Here is a 22,301-nt window from a genome sequence, read left to right on the forward strand (position 1 = left end):
AAACCAGAAGATAAAGGGCTCTATGTATCATTGATTTTTCTTTCATATCTTGACTTTTCATAGGACTACCCGCCATGTAATAAAGTCATTTTCCACTCCCGTAACTTAGTTTCATCCCTGCTGCGGTAGTTTAGTTATGACTGTTCGTTTAAAACTACTTTCGTATGCAAATGTACAAATCGTATTATAATATTGAAGTCTTCGGTTTGTTCCTGTTATTTTACGCATGCCTCTCACTGGCGTAGATTCAACTAGCTGTTCGTATGTGAAACTAGCTGTTTAAATGTTTACAGGCTTGTAGTTACTTTAAAATAAAGCCACATAAAATATAAAATAAACAAAAAATATATTTATAAATATTAAATAACAAAGGCAATAAATACAGTGTGTATTTATATTTTAAGATGCTTTATTTTAAACTTCACATTAATAATGGAAGGGAAACACAGAAACAAATCATTGCAGAGTTTTTTTTTAATTAAACATAAACTGAAATCTTTTCTTCTCAGTAATTACATAGTGCATAGACAACTGAAATACAATGAAAAGTATTTACTTGTGTAGCCTACTGTATGTACTGTACTTTTTTTACTTTACACAACTAAAATATACATAGACTAAAATAAAAGTTTTCTGCTATATTCTTAAATTAAAGCGCTGAAAGCATAGGGAAGCATGGTTAGGGTGCAGACGAGTACAAACATGGTAAACTGCAGAATTACCGTGCAAATGTACCATGGTAAACTTCCATATATAGAAACAAGCTTAGTTTTGTTTATGCTTTCCATTTCTGGGGACCCTTTCTTTTAGATCTATGTTTTGTTTTGTTTTCGCTGTGCCCAGGGTCTGCGCTATGTTTAACACATCACATTCAGTTGGTCCTGTTTGTTTTTTTTATTTATCAGCTGCTTTCTTTTTGTAATCCTCCCAAGGTCATGAATTTATTTTGTTAGTTATTTCTTTCCATGTTTCTTAATGTTTCTTGGCCCTGCAAAGTATTAACTAATATTTCTTGATTTTGTTTCCACTTCACTAACTAGCAGGTCAATATCGTCTTTGTGTTCCTTTTCTTTTGGCCAGTGCCATAGTTCAAGGTTAGAGTCTGCAGAAGCCTTAGCTCGATCCAATTATATTTGCCTACTACTTCTTTCTGTTCACTATACCACTCATTTATCTTTGCCAGATGGAGTTCTAAATCTTCGTTTTAGGCATTGCGAATCTATTTATAATGAGATGCAAATTCCAATCTCTCCTGTATAATGAGGAGTAATTTATGCTGTTCTTAAACTTGCAGTGATATTACTGTAGTTGTTCACAAAAAAGGGCTGTTTAGTACATCGCACGCAAAAATTATATGAAGGAAAGAAAAACCAGAAGGCACACAAGGAAACATTTATTTGTAATACCTTAGTTGGTAACCTGAACTGACTTATTCATGAGCCTTTGTGGCCTTCACTGCCTGTCAGTATATACTTAGATAACTATGAATGAGAGTTTCTAACATATTTCTCGCAAATAAAATGTCACGTCAGCCTGTTATTGTGTAAATGGACATTGCTAGTAAGCAAATAATATAAAGTACACATTTTTAAGAAATAATTGTGAAATACTAAAATATTTTGGATGTGAAATTGCAGTACTATGGGCAGGATTTTCAAAAACCAGTGTTATTGTATCAAACTCGTGGTATAGTAACGAGAGCTTTAGTAGCAAGTGATTTTCAAATGAAATGTGTTAATTAAATCAATCTGTTAATGCTTTGAAATTGAGTCGATGAGGTCGTTAATGAACACATTTCTCGTTAAAAAGTTTATGTTGCAGGTCACGTACATCACTTCCTGTCTCAACACATTTGTCTGACGTGTGGGTAAAAATCAGACGGCACGGATTTAAAAAAAAAAATAATAATTAAACCCCATTAGTCATTTATCCTCATTCTGGGTAATATTTTGCCATAGCTTATTATATACAGCTCTTTTAATGTGCATTTTGCAATCTTTTTTTTGGTTAAAAAAGAAGAAAAAAATACAGTAAGCCATCTATGTATATTGGTTGGAATTTATTTGACTTCTAGTTTTGTGTGTATTTTTTTAGTTTGTACGATTGTAGGCTATAAATAAATACATTTGAAGTGCCATTTGTGTTTGTAGTTGTTAGGTTTATTATACATGTATACCATGTATGTAACACATCATTATATATTTTTTAAGTGAACACTGTATCTTCGGTGTCACAGCAATTCTGTTAAATTTCTATTTCAAGGTGAGTTATACTCTTTCGTTAATTTAAACCCTTCTTTGCCAAGTGCAAATTAACTCTTGATAAATTATTATTATTTATTTCTTAGCTGATGCCCTTATCTAGGGCGACTTACAATTGTTACAAGATATCACATTATTTTTACATACAATTACCAATTTATACAGTTCGGTTTTTACTGGAGCAATCTAGGTAAAGTACCTTGCTCAAGGGTACAGCAGCAGTGTCCCCACCGGTGATTGAACCCACTACCCACCGGTCAAGAGTCCAGAGCCCTAACCACTACTCCACACTGCTGCCCTACTAATTATGATAATTAACATGGATTTCCTTTTAAATTCCCACTCAAACAAAAGAAATAGCAAAAAGCACTGCTCATTGAGATATTAACATTATTTTGTAAATCAGAAATCACATAAAGACGATTATTTAAATGAAATAGACATAATGACCGCTTGAAAATGCCAGAAGCAATGCTACATACCGATTTCCTGATTAACACTGGAGTTTACAACCTTTACATTTACAACCTTTATCATTTACAACCTTTTGAAAATCCTGCCCTATATATACTATTAAACAGTTAAAAGCAATAATGAGCTATCCTTTACACACACTGAGCCCTGAACTGATCCTGAAACATCTTTGTCTTGACCTCAGAATCTCTGTAATCATGCAAATTAGGTCATGATCCTAATGGTCTGCTGGCACTTTAAGATCATGCCAAAATCATATAGATTCACAAAGAAACATTTTTTTTGTTTTTTTTAAATCATTTTAACAGCTCCTTTGGGGCACTGCCAAAAATAAGGTAGCCCAATGCAGCAAACAGATTTTACATTCTATCCAAACCATCTGTCACACCTTTGTTATTGAATATTAATGTGTTTCTAGAATAGTGAAGAAAATGTTATAAAATATCTAATGCATAGGGGTTCTGATTTTCAGGTTTCCCAAAATATCGTAATAAATGACTCCCTGTATTTGTTTTGAGCCCACTCATGTACATCATTGAAACATGTTCATTTTTAAACAATCTGCAGTGTATTTGGTCCTTGATGCAATATTTTGTCATATGTGTTTTACCAGCTACATTAAACACTGCCTGACTGAGTGGGGCTGAAATATCTTGGGTATTGGGAATCAAAAACCCTCTGAACCATATATCGGAAATTAATTATTTAAAAAAATAAATCATGCATTAAACTTTTTAGATCTTTTTCATCACAATCCAACAATATCCAGATATCCAACAGTCTTTAAAAACGTAATAAGTAAAGTTTTGTGAATAGGGCCCTGTGAAACTCATAACAAATGTTGTAAATATTTATTCACTGAAGTCTGATGTTTGAATTTAACTGCAAACATTGGATGGCATGACAGAATATATCACCAGAGCAACAAAACATTTTTCTAAATGTGCTCCTTAATTCTACACTTCGAAAGGCATAAATAAAAGGGTCAATTAGTGAGTTACACATAAGAAGAATAACATTGACCTGAAAGAGTGACCTGTAGCACTCACAGTATGGGTTTAAAGGACATATCATTATAAGAAGAAGATGAAAGAAAAATGGGGACCAACAGGCAATAAAAACTCCAAACAGGATTGCCAGCGTTATTGCTCCTTTCATGTTGTGTTTTTGGTGATCAGTATTACCTGGAAGAGAGGCAATTTTTCTGGCATGAGTCCTTGCTAGCAAAAACATGTGAACATATAAGAACATAATCAATGCCAATGATATGAGGAACAGGACAATAAAGCAGGTCATGATGATTGTATAATGGGAAAATATTGCCATAAGAACGCCACTTGCTGCACAAAATATCCATATCCCTGCCAGGATGGCAGCCACACGTTTCATTGTCATTATAGTGTGGTACCTCAGTGCATGGAAAACAGTTATGTAGCGGTCGACCGCAATGGCTAATAAACTGAAAATGGAACCTAAGAAAGACATGCAAACTAGACCGTCCATTACGTCATCCATCTTCATAGCAAGTTCACCTCTAGAATACAAATGCCCCATCTTGGAGAAAACTATCATAATGTTCTCCCAGGTTTTGGACACACTTGCAGTCATGTTGAAGATAGATAAGCTGCAGATGAAACAGTACATGGGGGAATGGAGATTCTTGTTCTTGATTACAGCAACTACGACCAGTAGGTTCTCTGTGAGACTTACCATAGCTATTGCAAAGAAAATCTCGTGAGGGATTTCCACCGCTTCACAGTCTGTTGTATTGACAGTGACATGTGTGCTATTGTCCATCATGTTGTTTTTAACATATGCAAGTGGTTTAGCAGGTATGTGGTTCCAGTTGCTTGCCTTTTTCCTGATGATTGACTGTATCAATTAGATGTGAGATTTCAAGAAGCAGATCAAAGGTCCAAGTGCAGATCACACTGCCTAGAAACAACACACAGACATACAAAAAAACATATTACCTTTTCTACTTGTATAGAAGATCACATACCAAGAAGAATGCAGAAAGGACTATACAGTATCCATGTCAGTTTAAAAATTAGAAGGCATACTCTAACAAACAAATTACCAGGTCATTTTGCAGTGCTCGCATACTTTTCCCATGGTTATACAATGCATTTACCACAGTTTACTACATTTTGCCTTGTTTTAAAATATGGTTTACCATACTGTTATAGGCTTTAACAAATACTAAAATAAATAAAAATTCAATGAAAATAGTCAATTTATGCTATTCATAGTACTTTAAGTTGCCAAAATTGTTTCATATGATTAAATCAAATATATCAACCTTAAATGCAACCTACAAGTGTTTCATTAAATAAATAATACCCCTTTCACACTGGCGTTCCTACCCGGATTCTGGCTACCCAGGTCACAATCCTGCATAGTGTGAAACTACGTACCCAGGTTGACCCTAGCTCGACCTGGGTCGGCAGCGACCCACCTCAGGATGTAGCTTGTGTCATGGAGTGACCCTAAAACCCGTCTTCCCTTGTATAAGTGTGTGAGCACCTTTTTTGAGTGAAAGGTATATGCGGCAGAGATGTCTGACTCTTTGATAGAAACAGCTTAATTTATTTGAGGTTTGCCCACTGACGATGGGAATGGGAAGGTAGAGATGGGAGCCCAGCTAACAAGATTTAAGTTTTTGCAGGTATTAAGTAAAGATCCTTGTCGTCCACACCTTTGATGTAAAACGCTGTATGCACAGGCCTGTTGTGGTGTTCACAGAGCCACTTCAAGTTGAGCCAGGAGGAGAATTTGAAAATTGCTGGGAACAAGCTGACTTATTAGATAAGGATTGGATGCTACAGAATGAAATACATTGCTAATAGTAATGTTGTAGGATCCTGTATTTTGCATCCTTTTGAAGAAGTCTGTGTAAGGTTTGAAAAAGAGAGCTCCTGGTATCAAAAGGTCAGGCCGACATGCTGAAAGTTCCAAGCCTCCCTTATCAGGCAAAAGCATATTTTTTAATTAGACTCAGAGCCTTAAAACATTCTGATCCAGCGAGAGCAGAATGGCAAACTATTGAACAGAGTTCATATGCCAGAAGCAATGAACTAGGTTCGATTATAGTAAGAAAAAAAACTATTTAAATAAATAAGAAACCTAATATAGTAACATTAAGTAAATGTATGGCCAGTCCTAAATTTTAATATTCACGGTTGCATTTGCTGCCAAGCAGGTGCCTAATTAAAAATTAACCTCTTGCCTTCTGTATCAATCAATGGAGTAATTGATTACAATTTATAAAATTACAATTTATAAAAGAGATCTGAATTAGAACTACGTGTTATAAAATCATTTAAAGTATAAACTGTAACTTTACATATATAGTGAACTGATTTGTAACCTTGTCCTTCTCTGCTGGTAGTAAAAGCAGTGTTGGAAATGACTCATTGGTTTTGGCCAGTGTAGCGGGTTTTTTTGTTGGTCAGCAATTTAAAAGCCAAGATCCTCTCTATAGTGAGCGATCTTGTTAATATTAACAAACAAAATACCTTTTGGATAACAGAAGATAGGAGTTTATATATATCTATATGTAACAGAAATTAATTAGAACCGGGCAAGAAGAAATGGGAACGAAAAGCGCAGGACAGGTTTACTACGTTAAGCTACAATTTGGTCTAAAACAATGATTATTAGAAAATGTTTACGGTAGTGTCTCATACTAATCAACACCAAAAATTGGCAAAAGGCTAGGATGTCTTAAAACCTGCTACAACCGGATTTTGTATGAACAGAGAAAAAGGTCAGATTTAGTTTAGTCACTATAAAACTATTACATGTTGACAATAGATCAAAATAACTGGACCTTCCATTGAAATCTTAAATAACTCCATAACATATCAATGGAGTAAAATAAAATTATTGAAGTATCTGAATTGGGAATATATGTTATGAAATCGTTTAAAGTTAAACTGTTGAAAGAACATATTAAAAGTGTATTAAAACAGATGCCTGACACGGACAATGTTGTAGACAAATTGTTAAGACACATTTGAGATGGTGTTCATTTAATTTGAACAATTTAAGAATTGGTTCAGTTTCTGTCTCCAACTAAACAACTTGGTTTTACTGCAACAAAAAACAGAGTAACTGTTAAGTTTGAATATAAGACAATAAAATGTAAACTGTATTGAATAACTTTAGCATACAGTAAACTTGCTGATGGAATATAACTAATTCTGTGACCCCATTCACCTGCTTACAAGCAAGAATGGTGCTAGACCTGGAAAGTTCTTTTTGGCAGTCAAAGTGATTTACTGGTCATCAGCAGTTTTGAATCCAAGGCCTTTCTATAATAAGCAAAATTAACTCTCTTCATTATATCATAGAAATTAATGAAAACTTGGCAGCCAAAGTGAGTATTTAATTTAAATTAGAAAAGTTGTCTACAGTATCAGTCCTTATCAGATAGGTAGCGACTTTAGTTGGGATAATGTTTGTGGGTCAAAAAATGACTTCAAGCAGTGAATTTGGAAAAGTGCTTACAGTGAAGTTTTCACATTAATTAAAACACTAGCCTTGGCAAGTAAACAGTGTGTCTGAAACCTGCTTGTGCAGGCAAAATTTTTAGAGAGAGAGGTCAGGTTTAGTCCAAGAATGGCACAGTTAAATAAGGCTATTATATTTAACATGTTAAATTGAAATGGAAAAAACTGAACAAGGGCTTATGATAAACCAATACAGTCTTTGTTCAATACTTTATTAACACACCTGAAACATTGACAAGATATGCTGCTCAGAGGGAATATATTGTAGACCCAGGTTAATATAATCACACAGAAAGTTGATGTTAAATATATAAAATAACATCTCTTTTAATACACATATAAACTTGTATCATATTGTATTATAGCAAGGATCCTATGAACTTTGGTTCACCTGACTTTTTAGAAAAAGGAGGGGTTGAAAAAACGAACTATAAGATCATGTTCCAATATTTTTGGAAAGAAGTTATATCCAGCTAATTTTGAAAGTTGTTATGTAACTCCAATTAGTTTTAAAAAGAGTTGACAGGATCCTTGTAGAATATATCATTAAGTCAAAGATAAGAACTGTCAAGGCAGATTGATGATCAGATTTAATTGGGACTCCTGATGTATTCAATGGAGGGAAAATCCTATATAAACCCAGAGCAAGACCCCATTTGATACCATAGAACTTGACTTGAACTTGCAAGCTGACGTGGTCCTTGCTCTTTTAATAATTTTTTGGTGGGCCAGACCTTGTAGTAGAGATGCTTGGGAGTATGCGCGAGTGGACGGATTTGTTTGGAATGGTGAAGCTGTACAGGCTCTGGCTGAGGAGAGGTAGGGTCTGAAGTTGAAGGTGCGGGATTAATGTTGATACTGAGAGGCAAGATCAGAGGACCTGCTGGTTTGCTGGTAGAGGCACGGGCAAGGTCAGAAAAAAAGCCAGATTGAGGAATTAAATCATCTTCAAACTGGTCAGTCTGAGGAAGGCGGGTAAAATGGCAGGTTATCCATATTAGAAAATTGATTAGTAGAATCAAGTAGCCGAGTGCTTGTGTGGTCTCGCTGTCGGAGACTAAAAACAAAAACAATAAACAAAGAAGGAAGTTGTGATTTTGGTTTAAATAGGAAGTGGAGATTGATTGACAAGCAGATAGGCAGAGCGGAGCCCTGGCTCTCGCCCTCTGAACCCCACATAGAGGTTATCATGTATGTAAGCAGGCAGATGCAGTTTTCTGCTTTCCTTGCAGATACTTTTTCAGCAGTTCAAAAGACCCTGTTTTCACTGAAAACAGAGCGAAAGACTGGAAAAATCTAAAGAAAAAACTTCAGAAACATTTGGAATCTGGCACCACAAACAGTGTTCTGAAAGGTGGCATTTGTTCAAAAAGTTGAAGGAAGTAGGTTCAGTAGCGTCACAGTTATCAAATTCTCACAAAATAGTGGTGCGTGAAAACAGACAGCATGCTGCAAAGATTACCCATATACTACATCATCTGGCTAAACAAGATATTGCATTGCAAGGGCATGATGAGCGAGAAGAATAGAGAAAGTGTGGAAACTTTTTGGAATTGTGCAATTTGTTTATAAGGTATGATGAAGCATTTGCAACAAAAATGAGTGATTCGTTCAATCTCACAAGCCACGCAACTCAAAACGAACTTTTACAAATTGTTGCTGATATTTTCAAAAGCGATATAATTCACAAAGTCCAGGATTTTTCTTTTTACTGTTCTTGTTGACAAAGCATGCAGTTTCAAACAATAAGAAATGACAGTGTGTGTGAGGTACAACAAATCTGGAAATAAAGGAACGATTTCTAGGATTTGTAGATTGCTCCGAGCAAGGAGATGCTGATGCCGTCTATCAAAACGTTAAGCAGTTCTTATAGCTATTGGGAATTGCAAACTTACCAGTCATAGCACAGTATTATGATGGGGCCGCTGTCATGGCAGGTCATATAAATGGAGTACAGCAAAAATGTTGCAAGATTACCCCACAGCTGTATATATATATATTACATTTTTCTCACAGCCGGGAGCACACCATACTTATTTAGAAACCCAAAAAACACTTGGAATGAAACTGAAATTGTCAAGTTTAAGTGACACGCGATGGGCATGCAGATGGAAAAATGTAAGCGCTGTTAAACCCTCAAAGAGAGCACTTCTCAAGTTTATTGGGACTGTCACAGCCTCTGTACTGAAGATTCTGGGTTGTTGCAGGTTGTGCAGAAAGTTGACTTTTGCATGTGCTTGATTATATTTAGGGCTTCTGTTTTTCGGGTTTTATTAATTGTATTTTTCTGTGCTTATTTTTAGCTATTTTCGAGTTTTATGTAAATGATTTTTTTTCGGGGCTTTCGTTTTTGATATACTGTATGAAATTAGTGTTTTCGGTTACTTTCCAAAATGCTTGAGCATTTTTTTTTGTGTGTGTGTCAAAATATGTATAGTAACGCAACAGTACTTTCACAAAGAAACCCCTATGATTACGGGCACATTCTTAAATTACAGTAAATATATAACAACAAAACAATTTGATTCCAGCAGCGCTCCAGTGGCCACGCTTGTTTGTTTCTGTAATACTTGGGTATCAAAAGATTTTAGAAGCAATTGAATTACTGTTGCCCCATTTTTTTCTGAATGAATATAATAGCCAGATATGGTAGAACAGCAGAAAAAAATATATATGGAAATGTGTTATGCTGACATCACAAAATCAGGATCTAGACATAACACATTTTTATTATTATGTCTGTCCTCAATGAGCCACCATACAGGATATAAAGGAAAATTATGAAAATAGACAATTTATGCTATAATATAACTTTAAATCGCCAAACCTGTTTCATATGACTAAATAAAATATACCAATACTAAATGCAACCTACAAGTGTTTCATTAAATAAATAAGAAACACCATATATTCACCCAAAAACGTATCAACATTTAAGCGCAAGCAGACCTGTCATGTCTCCCCCATTCAGCAGAAAAAGAAGGCATTCAGAACTAATCTCCAGTTCTCCTTCTCAAAAAGAAAAATCTGCCGCCCAGCACGATCATTTTACAGTTAATAAGAATGAGATTATCTGAGAATTAATATGCTTAGCCTGTCAATAATATCACAGGTACTGGAATGTAATTAGTTTAGAGCTGTATCCTGGAATTTAATAAGTCTTCAGAAAATAAGAACATAAAAAAGGTTTGAGAACGAGAAAAGACCATTCGGCCCATCAAGGCTTGTCCCTTGTTAGTACATCATTTTCACTTACTGTTGGGGAACTAATTTAAAAGCACAGAATCTAGTATTTTTTTAGTGTTCCCAGTGTTTAGATCCTACTACTTAACCTGCTATTCCATGCCTACCTGTTCTAAACTTCTATTTATGCCCTCTTGTTCTTCTCTCGGTGCTAAATTTGAAGTAGTGTCTTGGGTTAACTTTCTCTATACCATTTATGATTTTAAAGACTTCAGTCAAGTCTCCTCTTTCCCTTTTTTCTAGGCTGAAGAGATTTTATTATTTTAACCTGTCATCATAGCTCATGTCATTAAGTCCTGGGATCAGCCTAGTTGCACTTCTTTGTACCTTCTCGAGTGTAATGATGTCTTTTTTGTAGTGAGCTGACCAAAACTGCATACATTATTCTAGGTGGGGTCTACCTAGGGCAATGTATAATTTTAGCATAACCTCTCTAGACTTGTATTCTATGCTTTTTGCAACACAGCCTAACATTCTATTTGCCTTTTTAATTGCCTCACCACATTGGTCCTTTTCAAAGTCCTTGCCCTCTATTTCCATCCCATTTTATACTAACTATAACATGGATTTTAAAATTAATTTGCCACAAGTTTACCTAGTTACAGAGAAAGTCCAAATCCCTTTGAGTCCATGTGACAGAAAGACAATGATTCTTGGTGGCAAATCTCCCTCTCGACCTGTACGGGAACAGAGTACTCTGGACTACTTGGCCTGACACTTCGTTCCGAGGGTTAAAAGGAAGTCGGTCATGTAGAAAAGAGACAGAGCTTCGGTACACTAACTCATTGACCTGGAGGGGAAATGATGTGGCAGCTGCAGATCATAAAAAGCAGCTGCAATCGTTTACCAAGGGGTTATGAGTGACGTATAAATAGGGGTTGAAGCAATGTTATCTGTTCCTTCGTTTTGGTTATTATAAAGGAAGGACCTCTGTTTGTTGTGGAGATAACCGTGAGTGTTTTGTCTTGTTCTGTCTATTTGTTACTTGTATCACTAGACAGCTAACACGTTCCGGAGCTGTCGCCAGAGGCCAGCACAAACCCGGAACAGCACTTCACTTGTACCACTGTAAAACTGAATTGCACCACAATCATTAATTCACGCACAAAACCGGACTTGTGTATGTGTTTTGTGTTTAATGTGGGGGATACAAGAATGGGACTATTATTTCGGGACCAGCTTGGGGGATTATAAATGTAAGTAATACACGCCGCTGTATTACTTACCATCATTATTATTTCCTGTTTGTTTCACTGTCAGGCACTGGACAAAAACAACTAATAAAAACAAACCTTTTCATCTGGATTACAATTGTCTGTCAGTTTTTTAATCACCTGCACCTGTACACTATTATGACTTGGTCCAAGTCATTTATATAAATGAGGGTCCAAGTACAGACCCTCTTGGTACCCCACTAAGTGCATCCTCCCAATCTGATTTTACACCTCTCATAATTACTCTCTGCTTTCTGGTTTTTAACCAGTTCTATAGCCAATTATACATCCTCCCTTGTATTCCTGCTGATTTTAATTTACTTATAAGTCTCTCAAGGTTTTTTTTTTTTAAATCAAAATTATATCATAAGTGTTGCCATCATCTACATTAGCTGTAACATTCTCAAAAAAGTCAAGTAGGTTAGTCAAGCATGGCCTCCATCTTCTAAACCCATGCTGACTATCCCCTATAATATTGTTGCTGTGTAAAGTCTTCAAGCTTACCTGACTGGATTATAATTACCTGGGTCTGTCTTATCCCCCTTTTTAAATGCAGGCTTCCAGTTTTTAGGGACCTTGTCTGTTTCTATATAACTATTCTTGATAGCAGCCAGTGGTCTACTTATTTCTACCCTTCTTTCCTTAAGCGCTCTTGGTTAAATCATATATAGGCCCAGTGGTTTGTTATTTATTAGCACCTGTAGCTTATTTAATACCTCTACTTCACTGATGCTGAAATCTTCAAGACCTATGTGTGCGCAAATGGGCGGCACTGGCGGCATATTATTTGTATCCTCCCTGGTGAAAACATTAAATATTCATCAGACATTCTGCAGTCCTCATAAACCTAATTTTCATATTCATCAATTAATACCTTAACCTCCTCTTTCACAGTTCTTTTACTTTTATAACAGTGGAAGAAATCATTTTTAGGGTTATGTTTAGCATCACTGGCAATATTTCTTTCTAGATCTCTTTTGGCCTTCCAAACATAAATTCTACCTGTTTAAGCATACCGTACTCCTACATTCGTCCCAATTTTTTGTTCTTCCTGTAAGTCATACACAGCTGTCTTTTAGTTTATTTTTTATTGATCTGTTTAACCATATTGGTGACTGCTTGTTAAAGCTGGGGCCTGTTTCTATATAGACATACAAATGTGTATCTGCAGATACGATGTCTTAAACTGCAAATGCGAATGAAGTTGTGTTTCCATATAATGACACTCACATCACTTGTTCAGAATACCATTCGTAATTTATCACCGCCAATCTTATCATCGAAAGGTCAATTTCACCTTCTGACGTATGCTTGCAAAACAAATGGCGTCCCTGATGCATGCGGTGTATCTAAGACACAGAGAGAGAGAAATACAAAGACATAGATCATCGGCTCACATAAATTACAGTAATAGACAGATGCATAGCATCTTTGACAAGCTTTCAAATGAGGAAATAATCGCAATGTACCGTTTAAAGATGGAGGACATCCAGGAACTTTTTACGCCACTTGAGCCGCATGTAAGAAGACAAACAAAGAGACACCATGCCCTGTCTCGAGAAGTGTAAGTGTTGGTTACATTACGTTTCCTTGCCAGCAGTTCCTTCCAAAATGTATTTGGTGATACGCTGGCAATGAGCAAGGCATCAGTATGCCGATCCTTTGACAATGTAACTACTGCCCTTACAAACCACGCTTCGGACTACATTACGTGGCCCACAGTACGGGAATTACAGTCAATAAAGGAAGGTTTTCATTCCATCTGTGGTTTTCCCAATGTGATTGGAGCTGTGGATGGTACACATATTGAAATAAAAGCACCAAGTGTGTATGAATATCATTATGTGTGTCGGAAAGGGTACCACTCAATAAATGTGTTGATTATATGCGACAGTGATCTTATTATAAGAAATGTTGTTGCGAAATGGCTGGGGTGTATGCATGATGTGCTGCTAAAGACATTGGAGAGGAAGGTGGCTTCCACGATGGATGGCTGTTGGGGGACAGCGGGTATCCCTTGTCCTCTTATCTCCTAACACCTGTACCTAGCCCATCATCAAGGGCAGATGAGAAATACAACACAGACCACGGAAGAACAAGGCAGGTCATAGAGAGGTGCATAGGCATGCTCAAAATGCGATTTCGAGCGCTGGACAAATCTGGGGGTGCTCTACAGGACGCTCCACAAAAATGCATTACAATCATCATAGCTGCATGCATACTCCAGTTCACCAATTGTAGATGAACAACAAGAACACCTGAAGACAATTAGCAACCTCAAAGACAAGAGCAACCGCCTGACAATGCTGCAGGGCGCCAAGTATGGGATACACTAATTCGGACAAAATATGCCTTAATGCTACACCCCAAATATTTTAATATATTTATGTTTCGCCTGCATTTAAGTTACGTTGCGAGTAATGCAAATGGCATTAAAAACAACACTTCTTGCTGTGAATTCCACATTCTTTAGTTGGAAATGTTATTATTGCAAATGCCGTTCTTGTGCTATGAACTAATAGAATGCTACAAAGTTTGGATATAAAAATAAAATGTACTATTTTTGATATCAACACAACATTACTGATATGAGTAATAGAATTGTGATATCAGAAATTGAGGATTAAAAGTTAAAAAGGCTTGCCATAATAGTTTGCTGTTTGGCCCATCGAGCAGGGCAGCACTTTGACAGGAGGACCACAGCCTGACTAACAGTTTATTTTCACCACTTTGCAAGTTGGAGGTTCAGCTACTATTGTTGTGATATCGTATGGTTTTATTTTAATATTTATCTGGTTTTGTCAGTCACCTTTAAAGTCTGGTAATAAGACTTTTTTATGTGATACAAATAATTCCCTAATTCCCTAATAAGAAATATCACAACTTTAAAATTGCTGCTTTTGTATTATTATGTGTATACTGTTATTTAAATTTGTTATTTAAATGGTCTGACTGTGGCAGTTGTATGTGCGACATGCTATACATATGTATTGTGTTTTTCTTCTGCTATGTACTGTACAGTGCTTTGCGATACTTTTGTATAAAAAGCACTATATAAATGCAATAAATAAATAATATTTTGCGTGCATTGCTATTCTGTTAGATTCTTTGCAATGCCACATTTTAAGAGTAAACATTGTAAGGTCAACAAAGGTTAAACAAATATTGTGAGCACACTTTTGGACACTGGCTCCCACAGCTGCAAGGTGGGAGGATGTTTCCCAATTCAACCAACCCAAGATACAGAGGAACAAGGAATCGATAAAGTGGGGTACATCTGATCATTCCCAGATGTATGTTCTTTGTCTGGAACAATGTTGCAACTCATGCCATGAAATTGGTAGTGTTTAGATATTGTCAGAAAACAGAGTGTATGCAGAGATCACAAAGTTCAGTTTCACACACACAGTTAGGCAAGATATTTAAGACAGGCACTCATTAGTGCTTGTGAGAAAAGCTACCTGAATCCTCTCCTGATGACAGACCATTGCCATACCTGAGCTTTCTCCCTGAAAATTAATTGATCACTATTTGATTTCTGTTTATAACTAGGTGCAACATTGTTGTCTCTAACAATAAGTGTGTAACTTTTGAATATCGGAATCAATAAAGGAAACTTGTTATATTCTGCTTAAATCTTTGTTGTGTGCGCTCCTTCACATAGGAACACATACATCATTTAGTTTCTTTGCAACATAATTCTTATACTTTTACCTCTGAGTGGTGGATAGCTGTTAAAACAATAGTCTACAATGCAGTAGTATTGCTTAAGTAAATGGCATTTTATTTACTGTTTCAATACAAAAATATTCCTCATTCTCATGTTTCCTCACCAAACAGAAGTTTAAATGTACATTTCCAAAAAAGAGCCCATTGCACCTTGTAGCATATCTCACAGTATTTTATACACTTTTGGAGAAAAATACTCAGAGTTTACTTAACTTCTATTAATTAATCGAAATATTAGTTCCTGTACATTTTTGGGGACCTTTTTCCTTGTTCGATACTGTTAATCAGATCGAAATAGGGATGGAAACATGGCTTGTGCTGTTTTTTTTTTATTTTTATAGATCATATCAATATTTTAAATTGTATGCTTATAGTTGTTAATATAGCATAGTAAAATGGTGCAACATACTCTGAATGCCCGCCTAACAGCATCTTATGCAAAAAAGATAAATAAGGCCAGATGAAAAAACTACTGTATATTCTGCAATATAAGTGTGCATCATTATGGTTCAATAATAAAAAAAGTCATTAGACACTCCATTATGTGAACAGAATTATTCTTTTTTTGCTGCCTACTTAAAAAGTGAGTAGCGGGGTTCTGAAAAATATAGCATTACATGTCCCCAGGTGTTGCTACAACCTGTAATTTTTCTTTTCATTGTTAACATTTTTTACACTTATAACTTTAAAATCTGTTTCAAAGTGTAAAAAGTTGTCAGGATGAAAAGAAAAATTACAGGTACATTATTTAAAGAGATGTAGGAACACATGGGGTATTACGCTAGATTTTTCGGATCCCTGCTACTTACTCTTTAAATCTCATTAACATTCCTTTATCAGCTGCCTTGACAACAAACACATATTATTTTATTTTTATTTAGCAGACACCTTTATCCAAGGCAACTTACAGAGACTAGGGTGTGTGAACTATGCATCAGCTGCAGAGTCACTTACAACTACGTCTCACCTGAAAGACGGAGCACAAGGAAGTTAAGTGGCTTGCTCAGGGTCACACAATGAGTCAGTGGCTGAGGTGGGATTTGAACCGGGGACCTCCTGGTTACAAGCCCATTTCTTTAACCACTGGACCACTGGACACTACAAAAGTGAACAGCACTGTTTTTTTGGGCAGTTTGAATGTATGTTCTCTAATACAATTAATCTAGTACAAACACAAATCATTCCGCTTTGTTTAGTTATTTCAGTAGTCCGTCATGAAATTACAATTAGATGTGCATATTAGAGGGATCTCGACTGCTATGACTGACATAATTAGTTCTTGAACAAGCACTTATTTTGTTGTTGCCTTCGGTGATGACCTTTCCTCCCCTGAAGTGAAAACAGCTTTTAAACTAAGTCTGAATATATTGATTCTGAGCATTTGCCAGGAAATTCAAACTATACAGGGCTGTTAAATTGTATAAAGTACAGCACTGGACTTGACAAAACATTCAGAATGATAAGGAATCGCTATTGTGAAGGGTCAGAATTCAACAGCACATGTACGCATGTAGTTTTAGTCTTACTGTGCATATATAGGTAAAGGGTAAGTATAGCTTTTTAGTCAAATATGATATGCCTTCATCAAAAATAATACACAATTTAACTGATTGACATCATTCTACACTTGAGCACACAAATACACATACTACACACTACACAATCATGAACAGGAGGACTATAAACTTAGAACCGGAACTATAAAAATAAATGACACTCACTTTGGAAGACACTGGGTAAATTATATTTACAGTTTATATTCCTAAACATATAATAGCATGCATGTGAAAATGTAAATACTTGTACATATTAAAGAAATATATTATAATGAATAGATCCGAGAAATTAAAATCTAAAAGTAGCAAATTTTAAACAAAGTAAATGTATCTAATTACAGGGTAGTTGCTTACCTTATCAATAAGCTTACCTTGCTTACCTCATTGTCATTAAATGTGTATATTACCCTGTATTGCTGGGTACAAAGCACTTGAATCCTTCAGTTTCTTAAAGCAAATCACGAATGATCTGACTGGCTGTAACAAAATGGCTGAAACTGTTTGTTGTTGTTATAGCCTTGAGAGGCCTTTCAATGTAGGCCTGATGATTCCATGCAATAACAACATAAATAATTGTTCTTGTTCAATTCAAGGTCTTTCAAATCACTGCCTCTGGAGCAGACAGTAGGTAATGGAAACTTTCTTCTGTACTTTAACAATCACTCAACATGCTGTCAATTTACTTTGGCATACAGTACTTTTGCATTAGTATCTTACTCAGTATTTATGTTTTTATAGGTGCCAAGGTTGGATGATCTGTACCATGTATGCCAATTCTAAACTGAACTTTTTAGTATCATTAAGCCAGGTACTGTATCAATGTACTAAACCAACAAGGGGGCTCCAGAGTGGCGCATCGGGTAAAAGGCACTCCACGTGGAGTGCAGGATGTGCCCTATAGCCTGGAGGTCGCTGGCTCAAGTCCAAGCTATTCCAGTGCAAACCGTGGATGGGAGTTCCCAAGAGGCGGCGCACAATTGGCCGAGCGCCGCCCGGGGGGACCTAGGTCGGCCAGGGTGTCCTCGGCTCACCGCGCACCAGCGACCCCTGTAGACTGGCCGGGCGCCTGCGGGCTTGCCTGTAAGCTGTCCAGAGCTGCATTGTCCTCCGACGCTGTAGCTCTGGGTTGGCTGTATGGCGGGCCTGCATAGTGAAAAGAAGGTAACGGTGAGCTGAACCTAAAATACAACTGAATATTCCAAATTGTAAAATCAATTGGCGACTGTGACAGGGAAGACTGAGTGGTGACATCAGTACTGCGGTGCAAAGGCGCTGCGGCGCCGTATATTTGAACAAAAATAAAATAAAATATTTTAACAAAAACACAGAGCAAAATAAAAGTTTAAACAAAATAATCATAAACACTAAACACAAACAATAGATCAGGCTGGGCAATTGCCTTCACTGTTCCTACAGGTTTTGTTTAAATTCTCTCTCTCTCTCTCTCTCTCTCTCTCTCTCTCTCTCTCTCTCTCTCTCTCTGCCCCCTTTTCATGTGCAGGGCTCCTCGCCCTGTCACAGCGACTACTAAATTAAAAAAAAAAAAAAAATAATAGTACTGACCTGGGTAACACTTTATATTAAGGTGCTGCTTATTAATGTTTTATAAATGTTTTATAAATGTACAATATATGCTGTAACACAGCAGGGAGGGGGTTAAAATCCTGCCTGCATAAAACATGTGTGCAGGCACATTTTTGTTAATAGTTTTATTGTTTAATTAGATGTGTTAATTGTTGTATTAGTTAATTATGACCTGCACCTGGCTGTTATTGTAAATTTGAGCCAGGTGCAGGATATAAAAGAGAAGCAGGCAGTCTGCTCGAGGCTACTGTGTGAAGAGCCCGCTTGCGAGTGTGTGCAGGCATACAAGAAAAAAAGGTAGTGTGAATCCTTTCTGTTGCAGTGTGCTGTGTACTTTTGTTTTTGTTTTATTTTGCAACAGGTAAACAGCTTAGCTGTCCTGTTTTTAGTTTAGGTTCCTTTGTTTATGTTCAGTTAGTGCTCAAAGAGAGCTAGGTGTTTATTTTGGCTTTTGTTTATTTTGTGTGTATTTGTTTATTAAAAATAGTGCGTCAGTGCAGTGAAAATCAAGTTCCTGTGTTCTGGGTCTAATTATTAAAGGGGCAACGAACCGCAGAGTGGTGAGGTTCTGTTACACTGCTTAATAACTATGTTATATGGTGTTAATAAAGCATTATATATGGTTTATAACCATGCAATAGCCATAGACGGGATTATGAATAAACATCCCAAAGTAGAATAGGTGTCTAAAAACTGACCCCTTTATAAAACTGTAATTCTGTCTATGGCTATTGCATGGTTATAAACCATCTATATGGGTAGGACTGATACAGCGCCACCTCATAGTGGGGGTGGTGGAAAGGCTGTCACACCCCGTAATTCTAGGCCGGACTGGCCAAACTTTAAACAATTAATTAAAAAGGCAGTCCCGACCGTACACTTAAATACACAAAAGGGAAAACGATTGGTGAGGTTTTCTCCCTGCAGGCTGACTTGTTTTCTTCACTTTTTCATCCTAGAAAAACAAAGAAAGAGAGACGGATCGAAAAATGGGAAGGTGCATCAATGAAACGAGGCTGGGGTCTGATGGGAGAAAGCTCGGATGGTATCAAATGCCAATCAAAAGGAGTCGGTACGCAGTGTGATCGGGAGGGCGAGGTTACTGGGCCATCCAGGGAAGAGGTTAAACCGGCCCCTCTCAATATACCGGACATGTGGGACCGAAATGCAGACCTAGTGTGGGACCAACACAACGACCCCACACTGGTGCACGCTTGGGGACAGGTCTGGTCTACTGAAGGTAAGGATGTTGAAGGCACTGGGGCGCTAGTATATCCACACTTCATTATCAAGGGGCAATTATTATATAGGGTGAACCCTGCCATGGGCACAGGACAGCCTGTAACACAATTAATGGTTCCCCAGTCTTATCAGCCCAAGGTCATGAGGCTGGTGCATGATATCCCTTTTGCGGGGCACCTGGGAGCTGATAAAACTAGGGAATGCATATTGACATATTGGGTAGGACTTCATACGGAAATTTCAAAATATGTAGCCACATGCCCAAACTGCCAGCTAGTAGCGCCTAGTCGAGTGCGCCAAGTCCCTTTGGAGCTAACTTTTTGTCTCAAACATTACAGCAAGTGTATAAAATATAAAAAAATACATCCTATCCGGACATCTGTTTATCATCCACAGACGGACGGTTTGGGGAGACGTTTTAATCAGACCCTAAAGCAGATGCTGAGACGATTTGTGAACCAAGAGCAAAAACATTGGGCAATGCTTCTTCCCTATCTCCTTTTTGCAGTGAGAGAGGTGCTGCAGAGTTCGACAGGGTTCTCCCCCTTCGAGCTCTTGTACAGCAGACAGCCCCGCGGCGTCCTCAATCTGTTGCGAGAGGGGTGGGAAGATGTGGCAAAATTGTTTGTAGTGCACAGGTGTAGAGGGGATGCAGTGATTAGAAACAACAGTCCAACAACAGTTCAATGGTGAAAATGAAGCTGTATTAATTGCTTTAAATCATAATACTGACTATACACAACGATGTGTAAAGTCAGTAAAACCACAGGGTTTAGTCCCGAAATAATAATACACACACTTTCAAACACCTACATGTTCACCAGTCCAACAGTGAGTGCTCCAGGTGCAAGTGGTTTTGTAAATATGTAAACAGTGAATACAATGGTGCAGTGAAGACTGGGTTTAATGCTGGCTTAATAGTGACAGCTCCTGGATTTTAGCTTTCTACAATGACAAAAAACAACATTTAATCACACAGACAAGACAACATTAAACACGTTTTTGCTTTACTCCTCCTGGTTGTATCGTAACCATAACAGATGGTCAGATTGCATGGCCACATCCCCTGATATACCGTCAGCCCCACCCTCTTCTGTAGCGAGTGCAATCACGTCTCCTCCAATCCATGACTGACACATCGCCTACCATATTAGGGCGATGACTTCTGCTATTGTTGTTCCGCTCCCTTCCTGGATAGCCGACTTCCAACTGACCCTGGAATGAACTGTCAAACCATCCAGTCCGGGGCACACTGTTCCTGTTATACAGTGCCCTCATAGGTCGGGAGGGAGATTGTTGACTCAGATTCAGAGCAGTCTCTGAGTGGGTGCTGAGAGAGTGTCTAAAAGAATTAAAAGAAGCAAAACTGAAAGAGTGTGTCTGTCCATTTTCTGCTTCAGGCAAAACGCTACAATATTTTTCATAGCATTCCATCTACCGATAGAGGTAGCTCAAGTCATGTTAAAGTAAATGATATTTTATTACAAGTCCACCAGCATTGTTTTATTTATTTTGAAAAAAACATATTCATCAAACAGGAAGTTGTATTTTAGTAACTACAAATAATATGTAGTGTTTTGTAATCCAATTTCACTATGGAACCGAGTGCATGACAAGCAGGATGTGAATGAATTATGCAGGTATTTGCGAACAATTCATTGTATTTTAATGTAACTGTGCGGTGCTGTTTCTGTGCCATATGAGAAAAATGACACTCCAGTGCCTTCTATTCTTTCTTTTGTGCTAGAAGGGAAACGTGTGATAACATTAGAAGATACATTTTTTTTCAACCAAAAGTAAAATACCGTGAACTGTCAAATTAAATTTCTGGTGCTTACAGTTCTTTTTCAGGAAGACATATAAAGTAACCTGTCACTTGCACTTGTCAATTTTTTAAAAATGTTTATTAAACCTGACATCTCGATATTTTGGACAACCTGTCATAACGTGACGGTGTGTGCCATTGACGTATTAAGTGGACACAGCTCAAAAACCTTTGACAATTGATGATATAAAATCTCATGGTAACAATTTGTGATGGTAAATCACACCTAAACCCATTACTGGCCGGTAAAATAACCAGGCAGTAGTTTTATGAATCGAGTTTTATAAATTACCGCCATGTTTTATGCATATCCGGCAATATATGACTTCTACAGGGATTTTCCGTGATTTTTTTTTTTTTTTCAAAGGTAGTTTCACAGGCCCTGAAAAGCACTAATCTTACACACATTTACTAAAGGTAACATGTGGTCCATGATTAGTGCTAATCGGTTCTGTGAAAACTAACTGCAATACTCATACATTGCAAAATTAGCAGCAATCAAGAATTAAACAGTTACTATTTAATCACCATAACAAGCATACTTCATGCCAGCTCTGGAGGCACCACCCTCTCAGTCTCCATGTCCATCCAATCCTTGGCCTTTTGAAACAATTTCAAATATGGCCAGTTGAGACAATCAAACTCATTTGACTCATTTG

At 37.1% G+C, this 22,301-nt stretch overlaps 1 protein-coding gene across 1 annotated transcript; it reads right to left on the reverse strand.

The window, feature by feature from the left end:
• Window positions 1–494: 494 nt before the first annotated feature.
• LOC117400761 (adrenocorticotropic hormone receptor) lies at window positions 495–17,450 on the reverse strand. Its single transcript, XM_059022708.1, has 2 exons — window positions 17,372–17,450; window positions 495–4,670 (listed from the first exon to the last, which is right to left on the reverse strand). The coding sequence occupies exon 2, from the start codon at window positions 4,533–4,535 to the stop codon at window positions 3,591–3,593; it is 945 nt and encodes a 314-aa protein (XP_058878691.1). The 5' UTR covers window positions 4,536–4,670; window positions 17,372–17,450; the 3' UTR covers window positions 495–3,590.
• Window positions 17,451–22,301: the final 4,851 nt, after the last annotated feature.

This window comes from Acipenser ruthenus, chromosome 4 (genome assembly GCF_902713425.1).
Source record: "Acipenser ruthenus chromosome 4, fAciRut3.2 maternal haplotype, whole genome shotgun sequence".
Classification (NCBI taxonomy): domain Eukaryota; kingdom Metazoa; phylum Chordata; class Actinopteri; order Acipenseriformes; family Acipenseridae; genus Acipenser; species Acipenser ruthenus.

Coding starts and splice junctions, on each gene's coding strand:
- LOC117400761 (XM_059022708.1), bottom strand. CDS start 4,535: ATGATGGACAATAGCACACATGTCACTGTCAATACAACAGACTGTGAA.